The following is a 19,775-nucleotide window of genomic DNA, read 5'->3' on the forward strand; positions in this document are numbered from 1 at the left end:
CCCGCCAAAGTTTGAAAAACATCCCATATTTTCCAATCTTTATTCAAAAGAAGCCCAACTGTGCGGAAAATCGCCCAACCTGGCAACAAGACGGCTGTTGTTTTCCAGTAGCACCGAGAAACTCCTCCGTGTTCGCCTCCAAGCCTGCAGGGGGCAGTGCGGCTGTTTTGGAAAACGTAGAAGAACACCGTCTTCCTCTCTCATACTGTCAGAGAGGTGTGTGTGTGTTTTGACTGTAAGAGAAGATTATTGGATTACTTTATTCCACTAATTGAGTTTCTTCTTTTTATTTTTCTGAAATGCTTGCGTTAAACTCCTTCAGGATGTCGTGCTCATCCAGAGCTTTGTTGCTGCCACACAGGTTAACGACAGGAAGACAGAGTGTTTACAAAGCTGTTACATGTTCAGGACACTGTATGTCAACCAGCTCTACAAAGGAGGACACATGGCAAAGCAACATGAACTTTGTTTCACATGAAAAAAGAAGACTGCTGAGATGCTACATGAAACCTTTGAGCTCACTCAGGACTTTCTGTACAGCTCAAGTTAAACTGAACTGCTGGAATTGTAATCAGCCTCTAGACACATCACCTGCATTCTTCTGCATGTCATGCAAAGTAGTTCAACCCCCTGAAGCGGGGACGTCCTACTTTAAAATCATGGACTGGTGAGTACTTCATCTCATTATCCATCTCTGTCTTTAAGTGATTCTCCTGCATCTCATTTTAACCATGCATTGCTTTGCATTTGCAGTGACCACACATTCACACTGGACTCTCAAAAGCTGCAGAAAAGATACCTGCAGCTCCAGCGGTCTCTCCATCCAGACAACTTCAGCCAGAAATCTGTGGTAGGCAGAAGGGGAAAAGGGTTAAGATAATTTGGTTTGACCTGTGTCCCTATTATGTCACTGATTGTGCATTTTTTAAACCCTGAGTACAATTCACAGAACGTTTTGACTGTTTGACTGAATGTTTTTTTAAAGGAACTGATGAGTGTGCATCTTCTTGAGGAGTCTTTAAGCAGACAAGGTCGAGGCAAGTGAGATTTAAGAATCAGATTAGAGAGTATTTCGAGGTAGGTCGGGAAGGATCAGAATAAAAAAGCATGCAGTATTTGGAAATGAAGCAGCGCAGGGACAGCGCCGGTCCATTAAATATCCCAGGTGGTGATTCCAGAAAGCCTGCTTGCATAATGTTAACATATTATTAATCACACCAGTACTTTCCTGCTGTGACGTGTTCATTACAAACTGCTGTAATCTAAAAATTTCAAAGAATCCAGTTCAAATGATGTATTTCTTGAAGTGATTTCTCATCGCTAAATGTGCTCGAACATCCTTGCTCCATCATTACATACTGATGAAATCAAACTTCACCTGTCCCTCATGTGTCTCTTGATACCAGACGATGAGTGGTCAGTTTTCTGCAGTGTTACATGCTGTGTAAACATCAGCAAATTCTGCTTCTTACAAAGGAACATGTTTTCCATTAGGGGGTGATGTGGGGGAAATATGTCAGGATGTTTTTATGTCAGGATCTTGTCCGGATTTTTTTTTCACTTTCAGACTTTTTTGACCTGCAAACAGCATTTTTAAATCCAAATAATTCTTATCCTGCACTAATTTGTTGTCTTGTTGGCATCATTTCATAACTTCAACGTCAAACTCCTGCATCTTTGCAAACATGTTATACAAACACATGCACAAACATCACTTCTGCACATAGAAACATACACTGATGGTGAGTGCAGGGTGAAGCAGCTGCATCATCAGCCCTGAGCAGTCGGGGGTATGGTGCATACTCAAGGGCACCTCGACAAGCAATGCTGACACCTCTCCAGTTATTAGCCCAATTTCCAATTCTTGGTTCATGACTGGACTTGAACAAGCAATCCTCCACGTCCCAAGCCAAGGTCCTATGGATGGAGCTACTGCTGCCAAAAAGATGTTATCTGTAAGAGTTGTTGAGTTTCTTCAGAATGTACAGAGCTTTAACTTTAAGAGTGATTCTTTAATTAGGGTTAAATTTCAGGTATTCTATTTTTTCCCAAATGCCATACTTGACATGTACTAAATTAATTAGTCGATTCGATTTAAATTGCGAATATTTGATATTTAAGATATTTAGTTTGCTTTTTTAACATCAGACCATGTGAAAAAGGTAAATGATGATGATAATGTCTACAGACTAGATATCAGGAGCCATATTTTCTCGTGAAATGCACATCTCATGGGAGTCAGGGAATAACATTTCACTCCCTGTTGAAGGAATTGGTAACTTTTTCCAATTCAGTTTATAAACAAAGACTGAAATGAAGAATTTGAATTGAAAGAAAAAGAATCCTGATTTTGATATGGTCAAAAAAAAAATCCCGATTTATTGTATTTTGATTTTTTCACCCACCCCTAAAATTTCAGCTCTGAAGTAATCCTCCCGGTGTGATTGGAATAGAATAGAATAGAATAGAATAGAATAGAATAGAATAGAACAGAAAAGAATAGAAAATACTTCATTTATCCCCGAGAGGAAATTCAGGAGGAGTCACAGCAGCAATCAAGAAAACAAAAGTGAGAAAGTGTATAGAAAGTGCAAAAAGCTCCATAAGAAAATAGATGATGACAGCTTGTCCATCATTGTCCAGTCAGCCAGCCTCCACCTCCACAGGGTCCAGGACTGAGCTTCTTCAGCAGTCTGTTCAGTCTCTGTCTCCTGGATCCTGTCTGCTCACAGCAGGTGAAGCTCTTCACATGTGGCCTTGGTGTCTGGTGTTAGCTCTGTTAGCCATGTCTGTGAATAGCATGATGCTACTCTGCCTTCTGGTATTCCCTCTGTTGCTGGGTTAGCACAGCTAGCTCGTCCATCTTACTGGAGATAGATCTTACGTTCCCAATAACGATGGATGGAAGGACAGGACAATGTCGTCACTTCTTAGCTCACACCTGTGAACCAGCACGTTGTCCTCACCTTCTTCTCCTCACCTTGTGGGAAACATCTGGCCTTGCACCGGTTAGCTGCCGAGTTCACATGTACACAACCAACTAAAAATTGAACCAGACACAGTAACAACCCACTCCAAATACAAAGATGACAAAAAACAGACTAAAAAATGACAAGAAATGAACAAAGAAGAGAGAGCTGCTGCAACAGGCATCCACAACCAACAGGATGGCGCCTAGTTAGTTAAATCTCTGAGCACAGTTCTGCTCTCAAAGTATCACATAAAGAAAGCGCATCCCTGTGCATCTTAGCAGTTAAAAATGGAAAGTCTTTATGACTTATTTTACAAACTCATGAGCAGTTGACACAATTTTCACCCTCCTCCTGTGGATCATTAAGAAATGTGGCATGGTCGTTCAGGAGAATAAATATTAAGAGAACAAATAGGAGCAGAGGTGTGTTGCTGTGAATTTAATTTACTCTGTACACTCAGGTGGAAAAGAACAATGTTGAATGTTTTTCACGATGTGACAGCGCTGACTGTGAGAGAGGACAGGAAGCTTAAATGATTTCTTCAAACACACCCCTTCCAATATTATATGGAGGCTGTTTTATTTATCAGCACCTCTGGCCATTTGTTCTTAATTAGACATCCTCTCGCCTCAGGGGGCTTCATCATATATAGAAAACTCATTACTTATACAAGGCTACAAGGCAGCCACCTACAGCTACGGTTGTTATTACAGAAACAGCTCCACACCAGGGGCCCGTGGACCAGGGCTCAAACTATTGATTTTCACAAGAGCTGACAGACCTGATCGCAGCAAAATGCAGCCGGATATGCCAGCATGTTTTCCTCCCTGGCTTGTTTCCACACATCTGTCGTGTCAAACTTCCACCTGCAGCTCTTGAAGGATCCCAAACTGCTTTACTACAAACAAGCTGCTGTATGTCAGCCACCTAATTGTCAGTTTCACAAAGAATTTGTTGTTAAAAGATGACAGTTGTATAGATTAGGATGCCAAGGTGTGAAATATTTCACGTCTTATTCCTGCGAGTGACAGCTGAGTGTGTGACTGGATGATGTGAGCTTAAGTTCACAGCATGTAAGCTGAAAATCTCAATAACTCGTGTTCTTCTTCCCTCCTTTGATAAGTGAATTTGGACTCAAATTTCCATAAATAGAATCAAACTTAACAGAGCCTCTTTTTGCAGAGAGAACAGGAGTATTCAGAGAGCCAGTCGGCTCTCGTGAACAAAGCGTACAAGACTCTGCTTAAGCCTTTGAGTCGTGGTCTTTATATGGTGAGTTTGAAATCCCTGACTTAACTTCCAATGATTATTTTTGTAACTGAAGTCTCGCCTGATCGCTTATTCCAGAAAAACATCTTCTCATCTGACAGTCAAGAGCAGCGTTTTAAAGGCGCCTGTCGGTTTGATGAACTCCGTCCTGTGTGTTTTAGCTGGAGCTGCAGGGGATGCGTATTGAGGAGGGCACAGACTCTGAGGCGGATGCAGAGTTCCTGATGGAGCTGATGGAGATCAATGAAGCCCTAGATGAAGCGCAGACCCCAGAAGAAGCCAGGAAGATTGGACAAGACATGAAAGGTGGGAAATATGTCTTGTTACAGTTCTGTAGCTGACACATCACAGAAACAGAGGTTTCAGATTTGTGTGGAGCTTTTTCCATCAATCCATTACCGATACTACTCATCTTTTCTGAGGTCACAGAGAGGAAACAGCTGTCAATCAGAGAGACAAACAATCAGGCACTGTTACACCCACCGCTAATCTACAGACATCAGATGACAAACACTATTACCCCAATTTTCACCAAGCCAGATCTTTGTGTTTTGATCACCAAAGAACCGACCCCTAAACCAGAAAAACTGATTCCAGAGCAGCTCCAGCTCCTTAAGGGTATTAATGATTAAAGACATTGACACTAAATAAAATCGTGAATTAAAATTTTGTTGAACTAAATCTTCATCCCATCTGTCAATAAAGCTTGCCACCACTCTACCTCACCTCCTACAACATCAACAGCCCACCAACTTTCCATGCACCTGTGGCTAACCTCAAGTTTTACAGCCCTGGGAAAAAAACTAAAGAAAATACAGGTTTTAATTCTGTGTAGATAGATTCAGGAAACAGCCAGCATAGTAGATTAATATACATGCTTGATGTGTGGCAAGACATTAGCAAACAACAAAAAATGATGAGTTGACTTTTATTATCATATGTGTTTTCAAAATCAAGAATTATTTCAAAAATTTACAAAATTTAAACAGCTTGTTTTTTTTATTCAAGGCTTTGCTGAAATTTTTGCAAATTAATAAAAATCATTTTTGCAAATTAATAAAATCATGTTTTTTAAAAATTTGAGTTTCTCTATTATTGACAAAAATATGTATTTTTTTTTTAATTTGTGAGAATATTTTAAACTGAATTGTTTTGGTAATTTTGCAATTTTTAGTTGTTTTTTTTTGAGTTTTTTGATTTTTTTAATTTTTGCAGATTAATTTTTTGGGACATTTTTGCAAATTTTTGATATTCTTAATTTTTAGAAATCTTGCAATCTTTTTTAAAATCAAAAGAAACTGGGACTTTTGCAAATTTTTTGAATTTCAATTCTTTAAAAACTATTTGTAATTTTTATATTTAAATATTGTGAATAATATACATATTCAAAATTGTTTGAAATTTTTGCAAATTTTTGAAAATTAAAATTTTTTAGGTATTTTTGCCAATCTTTTTAAGAATTTGAAAAACAAAAAATATTGCAGATATTTGAAATTTTATTCTTTCTTTATACTTTTTTAGTAATTTTTTGAGGTTTAAATATTTTTGCAAAATTGCAGTACAAAAATTATTATTAAAATTCAGAATCATTTGAAATTTTTGCAAATTTTAAAATTTTTCAATGTTGAATTTTTTTTTGTTAAATTTATTTTTTGGGGAAATTTGTGCAAAATTTCCTCAAACACAATTTTCTTTTCTAAAAAAAACAAAAAAACTTTGATATAATAACTTTAATTTTGCGTCCCAACAACTTCTCTTGTAGATAATTGTTCACTAGATTTCACCTATTTATAGAATTTATACACTTTATAGTCTTTTTAGTGAAGGTAAAGTAGATTTTGTAGCTCTGCAATGACATTAATCCATGTGGCTTCAATGAAAATAAAGGTTGCGGAGATCTTGTGCGTTTCGTGACACAGCCTTTCAACAGCTGCTCTGTCTGATAAACAACAGAATATCCACTTGCTGCATGGAGCTCCCTCTATAAATTGAGCACTGTGACTTTAAGTCGAATGCAAACCTCGGTGCACCCCTGGTGGTCAGTAATGATGAAAAAAAGCTATAAGGAGAGGTTAACTCAGAGGGAATATGCACTGGGTGGCTTCTACAGAAAGATGGAGATCAGAAGTAGAATCTTAGATGAGGAAGGATTTAATGAAGTTAACCAAATGGGATTTATTCCTTACTCTTGATGTGCGGACCAACAGCTGGGTGAAAACTTTAGGCTGATGAATGATGCATACATGATATATTCAGACATATAAATATGTATGACCGATGTATGCCTGTGTTTATGTGGTACAGTGGTTGGTGCTGGTTCCTGGTTCAGATCTGCAGCTTAGCATGAGCCCTCTTGTTCTGTTCTGAGTTTGCATGCCCTCCCTGTGCATGGTTGTGTTAGCCCTGTGATAGGCTGGTTCAGGGGGCAACCCGTCCGGCTGAGATAAGCTGTAACCTCTGTGATTCTGAGGCAGATTGGTGGTACAGATAACAGAGGGATTGATGCATATTTTGTGCCAGATGGTGCAAAAACCACAATATTGCTGTTCAACTTGTGCAGAAACTGTACTTTCTTGTCCTCTTCACTTGCAGAGAAACTGGCAGAGCTGACAGTGGAGATAGACGCTGCCCTCCTTAAAGGTATTATATTCAGACATCGCTCTGAAACATCCTCTGTTCTGTTCCTTCCTCCTCCTCCTCCTCCTCCTTCTCCTCCTTCTTCTGTTTGCTCTGTGATGTACGCTGAAGCTTTCCTTTCGAGTGCGTCATTGATTGAACTTCTCTTTTTGCGCTGGCTTTCCGTTTTGTTTTTCTTTTCAGGAGAGCTTCAGGCTGCCAAAGCTCTGCTCGCCCAGATGAAATACTTTGCAAACATCGACGAGAAAGTGAAAGAGAAACTGTCTGGATTCATGTAATTAATCACCTCCATCTGATCATTTTAACTTTTACAAAGTTTTTGCACAACTTATTTAACTCCTGTGTTTGAACTGAGTGGGATAATAAAACTCTCCTTGTCATCCATTATACTCAGATGAATAGTTTTTTCTTCTTAAGTTGACATTTTCTGATTACAAGATGTATATTAATGAGGGTGTAATAGGATGCATACACTGTCCCCCTTGAATTCCTTCAATTTAACGTCCCTAATCATATCCACTTGTGCCTAATGTATCATTAAATATGACAAAGACCTTTAATAGGCGCTGATTAAAATGCTGCTCCGTGTGTTTATATGATTATCCTGCCTATCAGTTCAGCATTTGTCATGTGGGACTGGCTCAGTTCCTCAGGTTACCTTTAGGTGGAGACATAACACCTTGACAGGCCTCATGCAGAGGAGCGGTACATGTTGTACAAACTGGATGGGAAACCTGCAGGAAGTCCTTCATTGAGCCAGACAGGACATTGAATAATTCATGCTGGCTTCATATGTTGCTTTTATGCTATGGTAATGAGGAAAAGCCCCATGAATGGTGATTACTTGATGAGCCAAAGATCTGTGATCTGTGTAATTTCGAGCTCATAAAATAGAGTACATTGACCCTGTATATTTAGCTCTACAGACTACTAATCAGGGCGTTGTTAATTCAGCTTTTCTTTCCTACACATCGATGGAGAATCTGTAATTGCTTTTCAAATTGCGAAGCTCACATGAAGTTATTAGATCAGGGGAACTGATACAGGCGATTTTCAGACTGAAAAACGAAGAGCATCGCTTAATCTGATAGCAGGAAGTGAAAAATTAGATCACGTGTTTTATGAAGAATATCACACAAGCCACACACATCATAACCTGATAAAGATGGTGTGTGTGTGTGTGAGATGTGATAGTCCGGCGCTGCCACCCTGAAACATCCCGCTGTAACACATCCTGACTGGTTGTTTATTAAGTCTGGAACAACAATGTCATGTGTCTGAGCCTGTTTAGGTTTTTTTACCCGGGAAAAGCAGCTTCCTTAATACAAATGGATAGACAGTGAATTAAACAGGGCCTCTCCCCCCCCTACACAGAGACTAACAGGCTTATTTATTATTCATGTCGTAATCGGGAGGCATCTAAGGAGCCTTTAAATTAATGAGAAAGTGTGATCGACCAACGCTGAGGCCGCTGCCGTCTCACACAACTCTTTGAAATTGAGTTTGAAAGACACGAAAGGGAAAAAATCTCACCAGAGCCGGGCTGTGAAATTGACTTGGATGGGAAAACTCAGCCAGATGATACAGGTAGCTTATAGAGCACCACTGTCCAGACTCTGGGATGGCTTTGGTAAGAAGCTGCTGTTGGTGTTTACTCTGGCTTTCTAGACATGGTACATCAAGGTAATTCAATTACTTTACAGAAGTCTTCAACCACTGAGGCTCAGGAGACGTAAAAACTGACTTTGTTTTACCTGGTTGGAAAATAAAACCAGCTTCGCATATTCAAATGTTAACATTGCCTGTAAAACAAAACAGAAAAGCACTCAGAGAGCGCAGACCTCCACCAAGCATGTGATTGTGATGCAACCCTTTAGTCCGACTTTAATGTTATACTTCCTTTCAGCAAACTTTAGTTGCAGGTTTGTACGATAATTTGTTACCTGACAGTGCTGAAAATGATGATGACCCAGTACATATTCCAGATCTTAGTATCCAGAATATTACCAGGATCTGGATCATACTTTTACATCTGTCAGAAATTATGGTGACCTTGTCTTGTATTGTTTTGCAAAGCAATCCGACCATTTATGGTGGAGTTATATACACATATGGTGAAAACAGCCCTATCTCACAATGATAAAGAATCCTTTAAAAAAAATCCTGGATCCAGGCAGTGATCCAGATCACCTCCAAAATTTAATCACTTCTTCCTTATCCCATTTTGAACATTTCCTGAAAATTTCATCATAGCGTTAAAACATAAAAAAAGCATCAAGTCATCTTAATACCTTTAAACGGCATGCTGTCTACATGTTTCAGTATCAATACTGGCTTCACGACAAAATCAAGTGAACAGACACAGAATTGATAAATCAAATAAGTAAAAACACCTATTATTATAAAGCCCTTTTCATCAGATGATCTCAAACTGCTACAGTTTAATAATTACAGAAAATGAAAACAGGGTAAAACAATAAAAAGAATAAAAAACTTAAAAAGACTTTGATGTGGCAGGCAATATTAAAAAGCATCAAGGTAACCTAAAGCTTTGCTAGAAAGAAATGTCTTAAGCGCCTTTTTAAAGCAGTCAGTAGATTGTGGTGCCCTCTAGGTGTCAGGGAGGGCTCTCCATAAACATAAGCAGCAGTACAGAAGGCCCTATCTACCATAGTCCTGAATCTGGTCCTGGGCATATGGACTATGTTAGAGTTGGCAGAGCCGAAGGAACGGGTTGTGTTCTGACAATTTAGAAAATAAACAAGATATCAGACTTGATTAGCAGTGATGCTAAAATATGTCAACTTCACAAAGCAAAATCAACTTTATCTAAAAGAGGGGTCTTGTGCTTTTTCAAGGCGTTATACCAGGGGTGGCCAACCTGTGGCTCGCAAGCTGCATGTGGCTCTTTGCCTTTCCGTGTGCGGCTCTTCAATCAATTCATGAAAATAAATATGTTTGTTATGAGTAGTGGTTTGCTGATCAATCTACAATATTGAGATATTGATGCCAACGTTGGGATCAGTACTGATCAATACTTGGGTGATGACATTGATACTTAAGTTTCAGTTTCCTTTCTCTACATATGCTCCTCTATATCGCTCATGTTGCGCATAGCTATCCATCTAGATAGCTATGTGCAACATCTAGGTAGCTAGCTATCTAGATGGATAGATAGATGGATGGAACGTTGTCTCTTATGCAGTAAAAACAGAATATTTTTCTTTGACACAGCTCCAAGTTCAAATCTACAAACCCAATAAATCTTGCTTTGAAAAATGGAAATGTACTGATTTTCATTTTTTGTCATTTGGTTTATGTGTAAGAAGAAGTGCGTTTGTATGACCACGTGTGTGATGTGGCTCTTGGTTTCTGACAGGCTGGACACTCCTGCGTTATACCATCCTTCTGGTGCCTCTTTAATAGCTTTATATAATTAAAAGCACAATAAAATCCCTATTGTTCTCCCACTAGTGTTCGAGAAAACACTTTTTCTAGCCTCTACCTGAAAGACTCCATTTAAGCTCCTGTCCTTTTAAGGCTCCCTACTCCACAAACCCCTTCCCTCTGATTGGTCAGCCTTCTGGAGGCCTATTGGGGACGGAGCTATGGCAGACCTTCGTGTATGAGGCCCCACATTTGGGGACTTGCAGTACTAGGATTAGTTTTGAGCTATAATGTCTTGTAACTTTCTTTTCCAAGTACAGAAACAAAGCTAACTTTACCCCATTGTTTTAAACCCTGATGCTAATTCATGCTAACCGGCTATGGATGGATTAGTGACTGTTATTGATATCACTTCTGCTGTTTTTTTTTTTCTGATATGACAGGATTTTTACTTTCATTCAGGCTAAGTTGTTATCTGAGTTTCCAAACTCGCCAGATTAAATTTTGAAGATCAGATATAACCAAATAAAAGGGGATTATCATATAGGTGTATGAGGAAAAAATACCTCAGAGAGTGTGTTCATACAGAACCTCCAACGATGTAACAGTGCCAGCTATAATTGCAGCATTAATCATCTCCATATGGTTTCAACTTAAATATCATAATCAGATTAATGTGTCCCAGTGACCCGTGTCTTAATCTTAATATTCTTAATCACATTAAGTCTGAAATGCTGGTGGGCCACTTAAACACCAGCTCACCCCTCTCCACAGAATCCTAATGAGGAATTCTTCATTATAGACCTCATTACAGACTGTAAATGTGTGTGCAAACACTAACCAATGAGCGGTCTGATTGACAGAGGTCTGTACCGGCACAGGATGACTCACTGAGGCTGAACTCTTTCCTCCTCACAGCCGAGCAGCTGCCTTTGTGATCCTTGCCCCTGCGCTCAGCTTCTTTGTGACTCAGCTGTGAGTGTCGGTGCTATCATCCCACAGGCACCTCCAGCCTGCTGCTGCGTGTACCGCGTCTCATCAAGTAGTAATGCTATTATAAGTTAGATCTATTAAGCTCTCCTACCGCTTTAATCCCTGTTGTTATGTTTTATGTCCCATCTTTTTACCAGTGCCTCCTCTTAAAGCTGTCATAAAACTCCAACTTCACGACCGTGCTCTCTGAATTTTTGACTCCTGCCTTTCTTTTGTGCATGTTTTGACATGGTCTTCAGTCTGAACCCAGTGGTGCAACTCCTTGACACTGTGTAGACATTCCTCTTCAAGGGACTTTGACAGTCCTCCAAAAACATCAAGAACAAAAACGTCTGTTTTATTGCGCTATGAACATATTGGAAAGCAGATGCTGGCGGCATGAAACAAAGAAACTGGTGTTATCCTTTTTGCTTTTCAAACTTGCAGGTAGGTATTCATACAGAGTCTGAGAGATAGTCTCAATTTCTGCTCATTGTCAGCATCTTATCTGTAACTTCACCAAAGAATGGGTTCATTGAAATATGGATGTGAAATCTCAAGTGCTTCAGATAGCTTTGTTTCCTCCGCGTGGAATGTAATTAGGAGTCAACTCAGAACACGCTTCAACAATAACCACCTCTCTTCTCGGCTACACGTTTGTGGGGATGATTCCCGGAGGTGAGACGAGCCGCTCCTTTAAGCTTTTCATATCGGCCGTTGCAGAGCGGTTTGTGGAAGAATCTATCTGGCCTGTGTGTTCATACGTGGCATGTTTGCGCACACATGCTTGTGTTTGTTAGTTCAGGCAAGAATTGAGAGTTGCTGTATCTTTAAATCCCTTTGATTTATGAAGACGAGGAATCAGCCTACCAAAAGCAGTCGACAAATAATCCAATCTCCTGTTCCACCACATCCCAAAGGTGCTCTATTGGATTGAGATCTGGGGACTGTGGAGGACATTTGAGTACAGGGAACTCATTGTCATGTTGAAGAAACCAGTCTGAGATGATTCCAGCTTTATGACATGGAGCATTATCCTGCTGGAAGTAGCCATCAGAAGATGGGTACACTGTGCTCATAAAGGGATGGGCATGGTCAGCAACAATACTCAGGTGGGCTGTGGACTTTAAACCATGCCCAGTTGGTACTAAGGGGCCCAAAGTGAGCCAAGAAAATATCCCCCACACCATTACACCAGCAGCAGCAGCCTGAACCGTTGATACAAGGCAGGATGGATCCATGCTTTCATGTTGTTGAGGCCAAATTCTGACCCTACCATCTGAATGTGGAGCAGAAATCCAGACTCATCAGACCAGGCAACGTTTTTCCAATCTTCTATTGTCCAGTTTTGGTGTTGCTGTGTGAATTGTAGCCTCAGTTTCCTGTTCTTAGCTGACAGGAGGGTCACCCGGTGTGGTCTTCTGCTGCTGTAGCCCATCTGCCTCAAGGTTGGACGTGTTGTGTGTTCAGAGATGCTCTTCTGCAGACCTCGGTTGTAACCAGTGGTTATTTGAGTTACTGTTGCCTTTCTATCAGCTCCAACCAGTCTGTCCATTCTCCTCTGACCTCTGACATCAACAAAGCATTTTGTCCCACAGAACTGCCGCTCACTGGATATTTTCTCTTTTTGGGACCATTCTCTGTAAACCATAGAGATGGTTGTGGGTTAAAATCCCAGTAGATCAGCAGTTTCTGAAATACTCAGACCAACAACCATGCCACGTTCAAAGTCCCTTAAATCACCTTTCTTCCCCATTCTGATGCTCGCTTTGAACTGCAGCAGACTGTCTTGACCATGTCTACATGCCTAAATGCATTGAGTTGCTGCCATGTGATTGGCTGATGAGAAATTTGCGCTAACAAGCAGTTGGACAGGTGTGCCTAATAAAGTGGCCAATATTTCACATACTCCTCAGCTCCTCTTGTTTTTCAGCAGAAAAACCACCTGAACAAGCAACTTTTTGTCCAACTGTGCTTGAAGACTGACTTTAAAAGTCAGGAAAAAGTTCAAACAAACTTTTTATTCCAGTGCTCATCTTGGGACCCGATCCTAAAGCAGGTTTTGGTGCTTGATGTTTCACAGCTTCAATCCTCTCCCCAAAGGCTGGGAGAAATAGGGGATTAAATGAAGGAGGAGTTATATGTTGTTTGCATTTAAAGACTCAAAGTTTCCAATGAAGACAAATATCAAATATTTTAAACATATTCTCTTTTCTGAGGAGTGTAATCCCCAAAGAAAAAAGAGGGTTCCAGTTTTAATTAAAGCCTGTGAAGCAGCAGACTCCAGGTGGATCTGCAAGTTTAGAGATTTTTCTTCCTTTGGCGCTCAGCTGTCCCGTTGAAACACCAGGAGATACGCCTTCAAACGGCTACTTTGTGGTTCTGGAGCTGGGAAAGCCTTTGAAGGAGAAGAACCGGGCTTTTAAACAAGGTGTATGCAAGTGGAAACAGGCATCAGCCATTCACTTTCAGCTGAGATGAGTGCAAAGCGTTCGCCTCTGGTGAGTTCGCTCCCCTCACCTTATCTCCTCTGCCATGCTGCAGATATTCCCCGCTGCCTATCTCAAAGCAATCACACCGACAGCGGTGCACATGTGGCCTGTTTGTGTCTCATCTTATCTGAATACCTCGCACAGTGTTAAACACTGGATTCTGCTCCGATCCCAATCTGCTGTTATAGGTCTCACATGGCTTAAGGCAAAAACCCTGCAAAACCAGCTTAAGTGCACTTAGAGTATCTCCTCGTCTCTCTGAGTATTTACCTCCATTAACACTCAGAGCAAACCACGTCTGAAGGGACGAGAGGGATCTATTTGTAGTGATTCAAACCTGATTCCTGCAACACGAGGACTTTAGCGTATACGGTGCATCCAGAAAGTATTCACAGCGTTTCTTTTATCCCACGTTTTGTTTTGCTACAGCCTCTTTTCAAAACAGAATAAATTTAACCCATAATGACAATGTGAAAAGGGTTTCAGAAATTTTTGCAAGTGTATCAAAAATAAAAAACTAAGATGTCACATGTAAAGAAGTCTTCACAGCCTTTGCCACGGAGCTTAAAACTGAGCTAAGGTGCATCCTGATTCAACTTTTATTTTATTTTATTTAAAGGGGCTGTGAGGAGTTTCTATGTGATTTTGAAAAAGTCTCCCTTATAGATATATATCCAACCAAGCGTCAATATTGTTTTTTCAAAGTTTAGAAATGAGAAGAGAGATCTGTGTTTTTCTCTGCTGAAAACAATTTCTGTGATTAATTTTGTAGTGATGGTGGACACAGGAGCCTAACTGTCAGACAGAAAAGGACAGAAGAGCAGAAGAAAGATAAACAGGAGAGAGATAGAGCACAAGCTAAAGGCCAAAACATGAGCTAAAGGCTAAAACATGAGCTAAAGGTTCAAACACAAGCTAAAGGCTAAACATGAGCTAAAAGACTAAAACAAAAGCTTAAGGCTGAAACACGAGCTGAAGGCTAAAAAATGAACTAAGGGCTAAAACACAAGCTAGAGGCTAAAACACAAGCAAAAGGCTAAAACACAAGCTAAAAGGCTAAAACACAAGCTAAAAGGCTAAAACATGAGCTAAAGTCTAAAACATGAGCATAAGGCTAAAAAATGAGCTAAGGGCTCAAACACAAGCTAGAGGCTAAAACACGAGTTAAAGGCTGAAACATTAGCTAAAGGCTAAAACATGAGCTAAGGGCTAAAACACAAGCTAAAGGCTGGAAAACACGAGCTAAAGGCTTAAAGGGCTTAACTGTTTGTGCTAATGTTTGTTCCAACCCACATGAGAGTCTCTCAATAAAATAAAGTGAGAGGTTACGTTAGCTCAGCCCAAAATTCCTGCATTGTGAGTCTGGCTGAAGGACATCACATAGGCTACCGACTAAGTTGGTGGAGAGGGTGCGCTTGATTGGCTTTCCCACCTGTCCAGGAATGATAATGATTTTTTTTAATTTTGTGGGCACAAAGTAGTTTTTAATGGGAACGAAGTATTTTGTGCCGACAAATTATTCGATTATTTTATGTCATGTTTGAGGCGCCGTACCTTTTAGCCACACTTTGGTCTCCACCAACTCCTGAGCGGCAGAGAAATGTTTTATCATGCTCCCCAGCTTATCTCTTTCCTCGTCCCACTCCAGTTTGATGCCTAGCAGATGCTGTACATCAGGATTTTGGAGCAGTTTTGCTGAGATCAGCTTCCCGCTTTGCTGCGAACGACAACGATAAGAGCCGTTAGATTGAAACGAAGCGGTGAAATTTCTAGCTGTTAAACAAAAAACCCAAACTCAAGTTGAGACAAGACCCAGGGAGGATTTTTGATTTTGCATCAAATAAAAGTGTCCTCCCTCCTGCACCAGGCAATAACGTGGTTTCCGTGCGTGAAAACGACTCCACGCGTTGCAGATATCTCGTCTCAGATTGAGCCGGAGCACAAACACTTGTTCCAAACAGCCTAACGTCGCACAGATTGTAAGCAGTGGTGGGAGCTCTCAGCGAGCTCGCGGGTAGGTGTGCATACTAATGTGCAATCGTCAGGTAAGGAGATATCTAACCGTGCTTCAGCTTTACTGCAGGTGGGCCAGACGGGATTCATTTCTGCAGAAATCCACGACGAGATGATTGCACAGCAGTGAGAGTACAGAGCAATCTTTGAGCTCTGAAAACAAAATTCTGTCATTGGGTTTTATTACCATGCAGGAATTCAGCCAAATCCCTGCACCTGTGGCCGTATATCGCCTTGACTCAATCCTGTCCGCGAGCCTCTCCGTAATTTCTGCTGCTTTCATTCAGAGGAGAATTTAGAGTCACCGGCGCACATTAATTTGCGAGGCTTTTCTTTTTAAAGCAAACAAAAGAAGGAGTAGCAGTCCCCCTCTCTGTGCTTGTGCTGCTGATATCTCCCATAATGATGACTCTCATTACTCTGTGCATCCTACCAAGTTCAACAACAAATCTAACCTTTTTTCCTCTGCGGCTGTTTCTATGACAACGCAAGCCCCCTCGCTGCAACTTTAAAGCGCGATAAACACAAAAGCCAGAAAATGGATTTGATTGATCTCGCCTCTTTCCCTCCACGGGACTCGTATCAGGGCTGATGGAAGGGGTTTAGGCTAACAGGCAAAGATCAAAAGGTGATTATGTATTTTTTGCTCCTTGTACAAATTTGCAGCAGCTGAATTTTGCTCAGCGGTGTTAGAAGTCTGGCTCTTTTTAAGCTTTACATGCACAGGGTGGCTCCATCCAGGTGAATCTCTTTCGCAGAATCAGATGCAGACCCGTCGGTTTGTGTTATGAAAACAAACCTCCATTATTGCCCGTAGCCGGTGTGTGTGTAATATGAAGCCCCGGTCGCGGGGAAGAAAACACTGGGCTCCTCTCCGCCGTGCTCGCCTTATTGCATTTGACAGGACGGGGCCCACATAACTCAATCCTGTCACCGGCTCAGATTGAGGCTGCGCCGCTGACCCCTGGGCTTCACTCGGTGGCTGCAGAAACACTCCAGAATATGTCCCCCTGCATGCTCAGTGATACGATTGGTGCTGTAATCCAGATTTGGAGATTTAGAGAAACACATGATGATGATGATGCATGGCATGATGATGGTGCTCCAGCCTCAGTCGGAGTCTCTTGCCAATCACCAGAGTGGAGTGAAATTAATCACTCTCGGGGCTGTCAGACGGCGTCAGCCAGGAGACATTTATCTTTGAACCCATGTCAGTAATTTGGCAATAACGCTTCCTTTGATTAATTCACTGCCTGAATCTGTGCCAGGAGAGCCGGAGTTCAGAGACAGTGACAGATTGATGACGCTTGTATCCTGTAATTCTGAGGCCCCTCACTCTCCGCACTGATTAAACCCGCGTGTAAAAATCAACAACGCAGATAACGACACACTTCCAAGTGAATCACTGTCCCGTGGAAGTTCACGCTTGTCTCTGTGTTCTCCAGGCTAGTTAGCGTTAGCTCGCCTTATCCTCAGATCTAATCCAGTCGTGCTGCTTTGGCAGAACTGTCGACACATCTCCAGCTAACAGAGTTCATCCCAGTCTGCAGCTCTCACAGGAGGAGACGCCGTGAATACAGTTTGTGCACATTCAGCAGCAGGTGTCATTTCTCTTTGATACGTATTTTTGGACAAATTGGAAGTTTTCTTCAAGGCGTCTCGAGAGGTTTGCCTCTGAAACAACATTAAACGTCTTACTCTTCTTCAGCTGACAGCTCAGGATGCATCCCCTGCTTCCCTGGGTGAACACTGAGGTGCAGATTTCCTTGAAACACCTTTTCTCTCAGCTAAACTGAAATTAATGACTGTTATCTTTCACATATCACCACCGGGCTTTCTCACAGACTTGATTCATGACAGTTAATGCCAGTGTCAGCCACATCTTTGGAAAGGAGCTGTTCCATTTCACCACTGCCTGTTGACACTGTGGCAAAACACTTTAATCAGGAGAGACTTGGCCATGTTTCACAAGTCTTTAGTGTTACCTGTTTTTTTTTTGTACTTCTTGCTCTCTGCGTGTCTGGTTTGGTTTTACTTCCTGTCACTGTGTTGCCCATGTCTTTGATTTATACCTTTTTAGTTTTACCTGCGTCTGACTGAGGCCAAGTAGCTGGGTAACTGGGAAACCACGTACACTTTTATACATTAAAGGTCCCATATTATGCAAAAATCACTTCATTAAGTCTTTTAGTGAAATTTGTGGGTCTTTGTCTTTCCTCCAAGCTCACAAAATGTGATATTTAATGACAAAACCTGCACTTAGTAGTGCTTGTGAATGTAAAATCCTGACCTAAAACGAGCTGTTTAGATTTTGGGGATTTGCTGACGTCGGCGATTCCCTTTTTTGACCAATCAGGAGCAAGACTGACCTGATTGGTCCACCTGGGCAGATACCCCCCAATCCCTTCCCTGCCCACTCCCCTCCTCCAGCAGTGGGGAGGAGAATGCCAAAGTTAAAGAGCCATCACTGCTCTGTTTTTGGCTGTAAACAGCCACATAGTTCCATGCTCAAGCTTCACATCTCGGAAGAAGACAAGACTGAGTGTCTAGAGTTCATTTATCTAGGAAATGTTCCAGCTACACTCAGTAAAACTGTGCATGTGTGTGCTAGTCACTTCACGGCCAACTGCTTTACCAACTTTGGACAGTCCAACAGAGGGCTAGCCAATAGACTGGTCCTGAATCCAGGTGCATTACCAACCATCCTCCAACAAACCTCAGACCCTGGAAATGTGAGTATTTTAAATGCTGTGTGCTGTGGAGCAGATGGAAGAGCTTTTCCTCAGTGTCCCCCCCCCTGTCTCTGTGTTAGCTTCAGGATGCTAACTTTAGCTGCGGTTAGCCTGTCGTTTTAGCCTGTAATGTTACGGTAAACGAGCTTCGCTGTTTTCTAAACAGGGGTGGTATCAGCGGTGGCTCATTTACATATGAAGGCCACGCCCACTAAATCAGAGTGTTCTGAACAGAGGGGCTATGAGAGCCTGGAAACAATGCTGCTGTGCTTGATTTATTGGCTTTTTGGACCAAAACATGTTACTACCATTTTATGAAGACATCAATGATCCAGATTAAACTGCAGAAAAGGAGCATGATATGGCACCTTTAAGGTCTGTCACCCACACTAAAACAATGTTTTTTGAAAACTCCAGCCAAAGTGAAGATCTTAAGAAAACTACAGTTTCATGGTTTTATGTATACGCCGAAAAAACAAGCGTTTTTGTTTCGCAAACGTCACAGCTAGATGATGGAGGTTTATTCTGATAGGCTGGTCGAAAAAAACACTGCCAAATATGGGTTTGGCATGCTTCAAGCTACACTTATCGGCAGATTTTCCTGGAGCGTGTGGATGAATTCTTTTCTTTCAATTTTAAATGAGGGGATATTTGTTTTTTGAAAACACCTGGCTACGTGTGTACAAGGCCTGAGTCGCTGTGTTTTTCCCTCACACTCTTGTGCTTCTTCCTGGTGGATTTTGATGCATTTTTTGACCTCTTGGCTTTCACAAAGGCAGGCTATCATTTATCCTCAGATTTTTGTTGTTGTTGTTTTTTTAACCCATTTCATTTGTCTTCTATTTTTTTGGCCCCCTATCTCTGATTTGTAAAAAATTGTCGCTCATACTCAACTGAATTTAAATAGTGTCAATGTCAGTATTATTTTATGACACATTTAAAGCGGTGGCCTCCAAAGTGCTTTACTGTTAAAAAAAAAAGACAGAAACATTACAACAACAGCAGTATATAACATTTAAAAAAAATAGAACAACAATATAGATTAACATAACGTATAAAAGACCCGATTAAAGTAACTGTACTAGGTCAAAGTGAACAAGTGAATCTTGTCCTGCAATCCAGACACTCGCTCCAGTTGTTGATCACTGTAAAGTAGCTTAAATAATAAGTAAGTCCAGATCACATTAACTTTTTGGGGACCTTAAAATAGTCACATAATTTTTGATTTTTTTTTCTCTTGCCCATACAGTTGAAGAGTTATGGTAACAGAACAGATGCATTAATTATTGCCTGTAATTGGA

The 19,775-nt window shown here is 41.0% G+C and overlaps 1 protein-coding gene across 1 annotated transcript; it reads left to right on the plus strand.

Annotated features, from left to right (window-relative positions):
* Positions 1-159: 159 nt before the first annotated feature.
* On the plus strand, positions 160-7,512 carry hscb (HscB mitochondrial iron-sulfur cluster cochaperone). Its single transcript, XM_074669441.1, has 6 exons — positions 160-667; positions 754-850; positions 4,155-4,244; positions 4,403-4,547; positions 6,834-6,881; positions 7,062-7,512. Exons 1-6 carry the CDS (start codon positions 300-302, stop codon positions 7,154-7,156), a joined length of 843 nt encoding a protein of 280 aa, XP_074525542.1. The 5' UTR covers positions 160-299; the 3' UTR covers positions 7,157-7,512.
* Positions 7,513-19,775: the final 12,263 nt, after the last annotated feature.

Source organism: Halichoeres trimaculatus, unplaced genomic scaffold (assembly GCF_033239565.1).
Source record: "Halichoeres trimaculatus isolate MK-OKI-2021-1 unplaced genomic scaffold, fHalTri1.1 fHalTri1_scaffold_5, whole genome shotgun sequence".
NCBI classification, from domain to species: domain Eukaryota; kingdom Metazoa; phylum Chordata; class Actinopteri; order Labriformes; family Labridae; genus Halichoeres; species Halichoeres trimaculatus.

What these genes read in the sequence shown, in the direction of transcription:
- hscb (XM_074669441.1), top strand. Translation starts at nt 300, where the DNA reads ATGCTTGCGTTAAACTCCTTCAGGATGTCGTGCTCATCCAGAGCTTTG. An exon ending in TACTTTAAAATCATGGACTG is followed by an intron (nt 668 to 753) that starts GTGAGTACTTCA and finishes TTGCATTTGCAG; the next exon opens with TGACCACACATTCACACTGG. An exon ending in AGACGCTGCCCTCCTTAAAG is followed by an intron (nt 6,882 to 7,061) that starts GTATTATATTCA and finishes TTTTCTTTTCAG; the next exon opens with GAGAGCTTCAGGCTGCCAAA.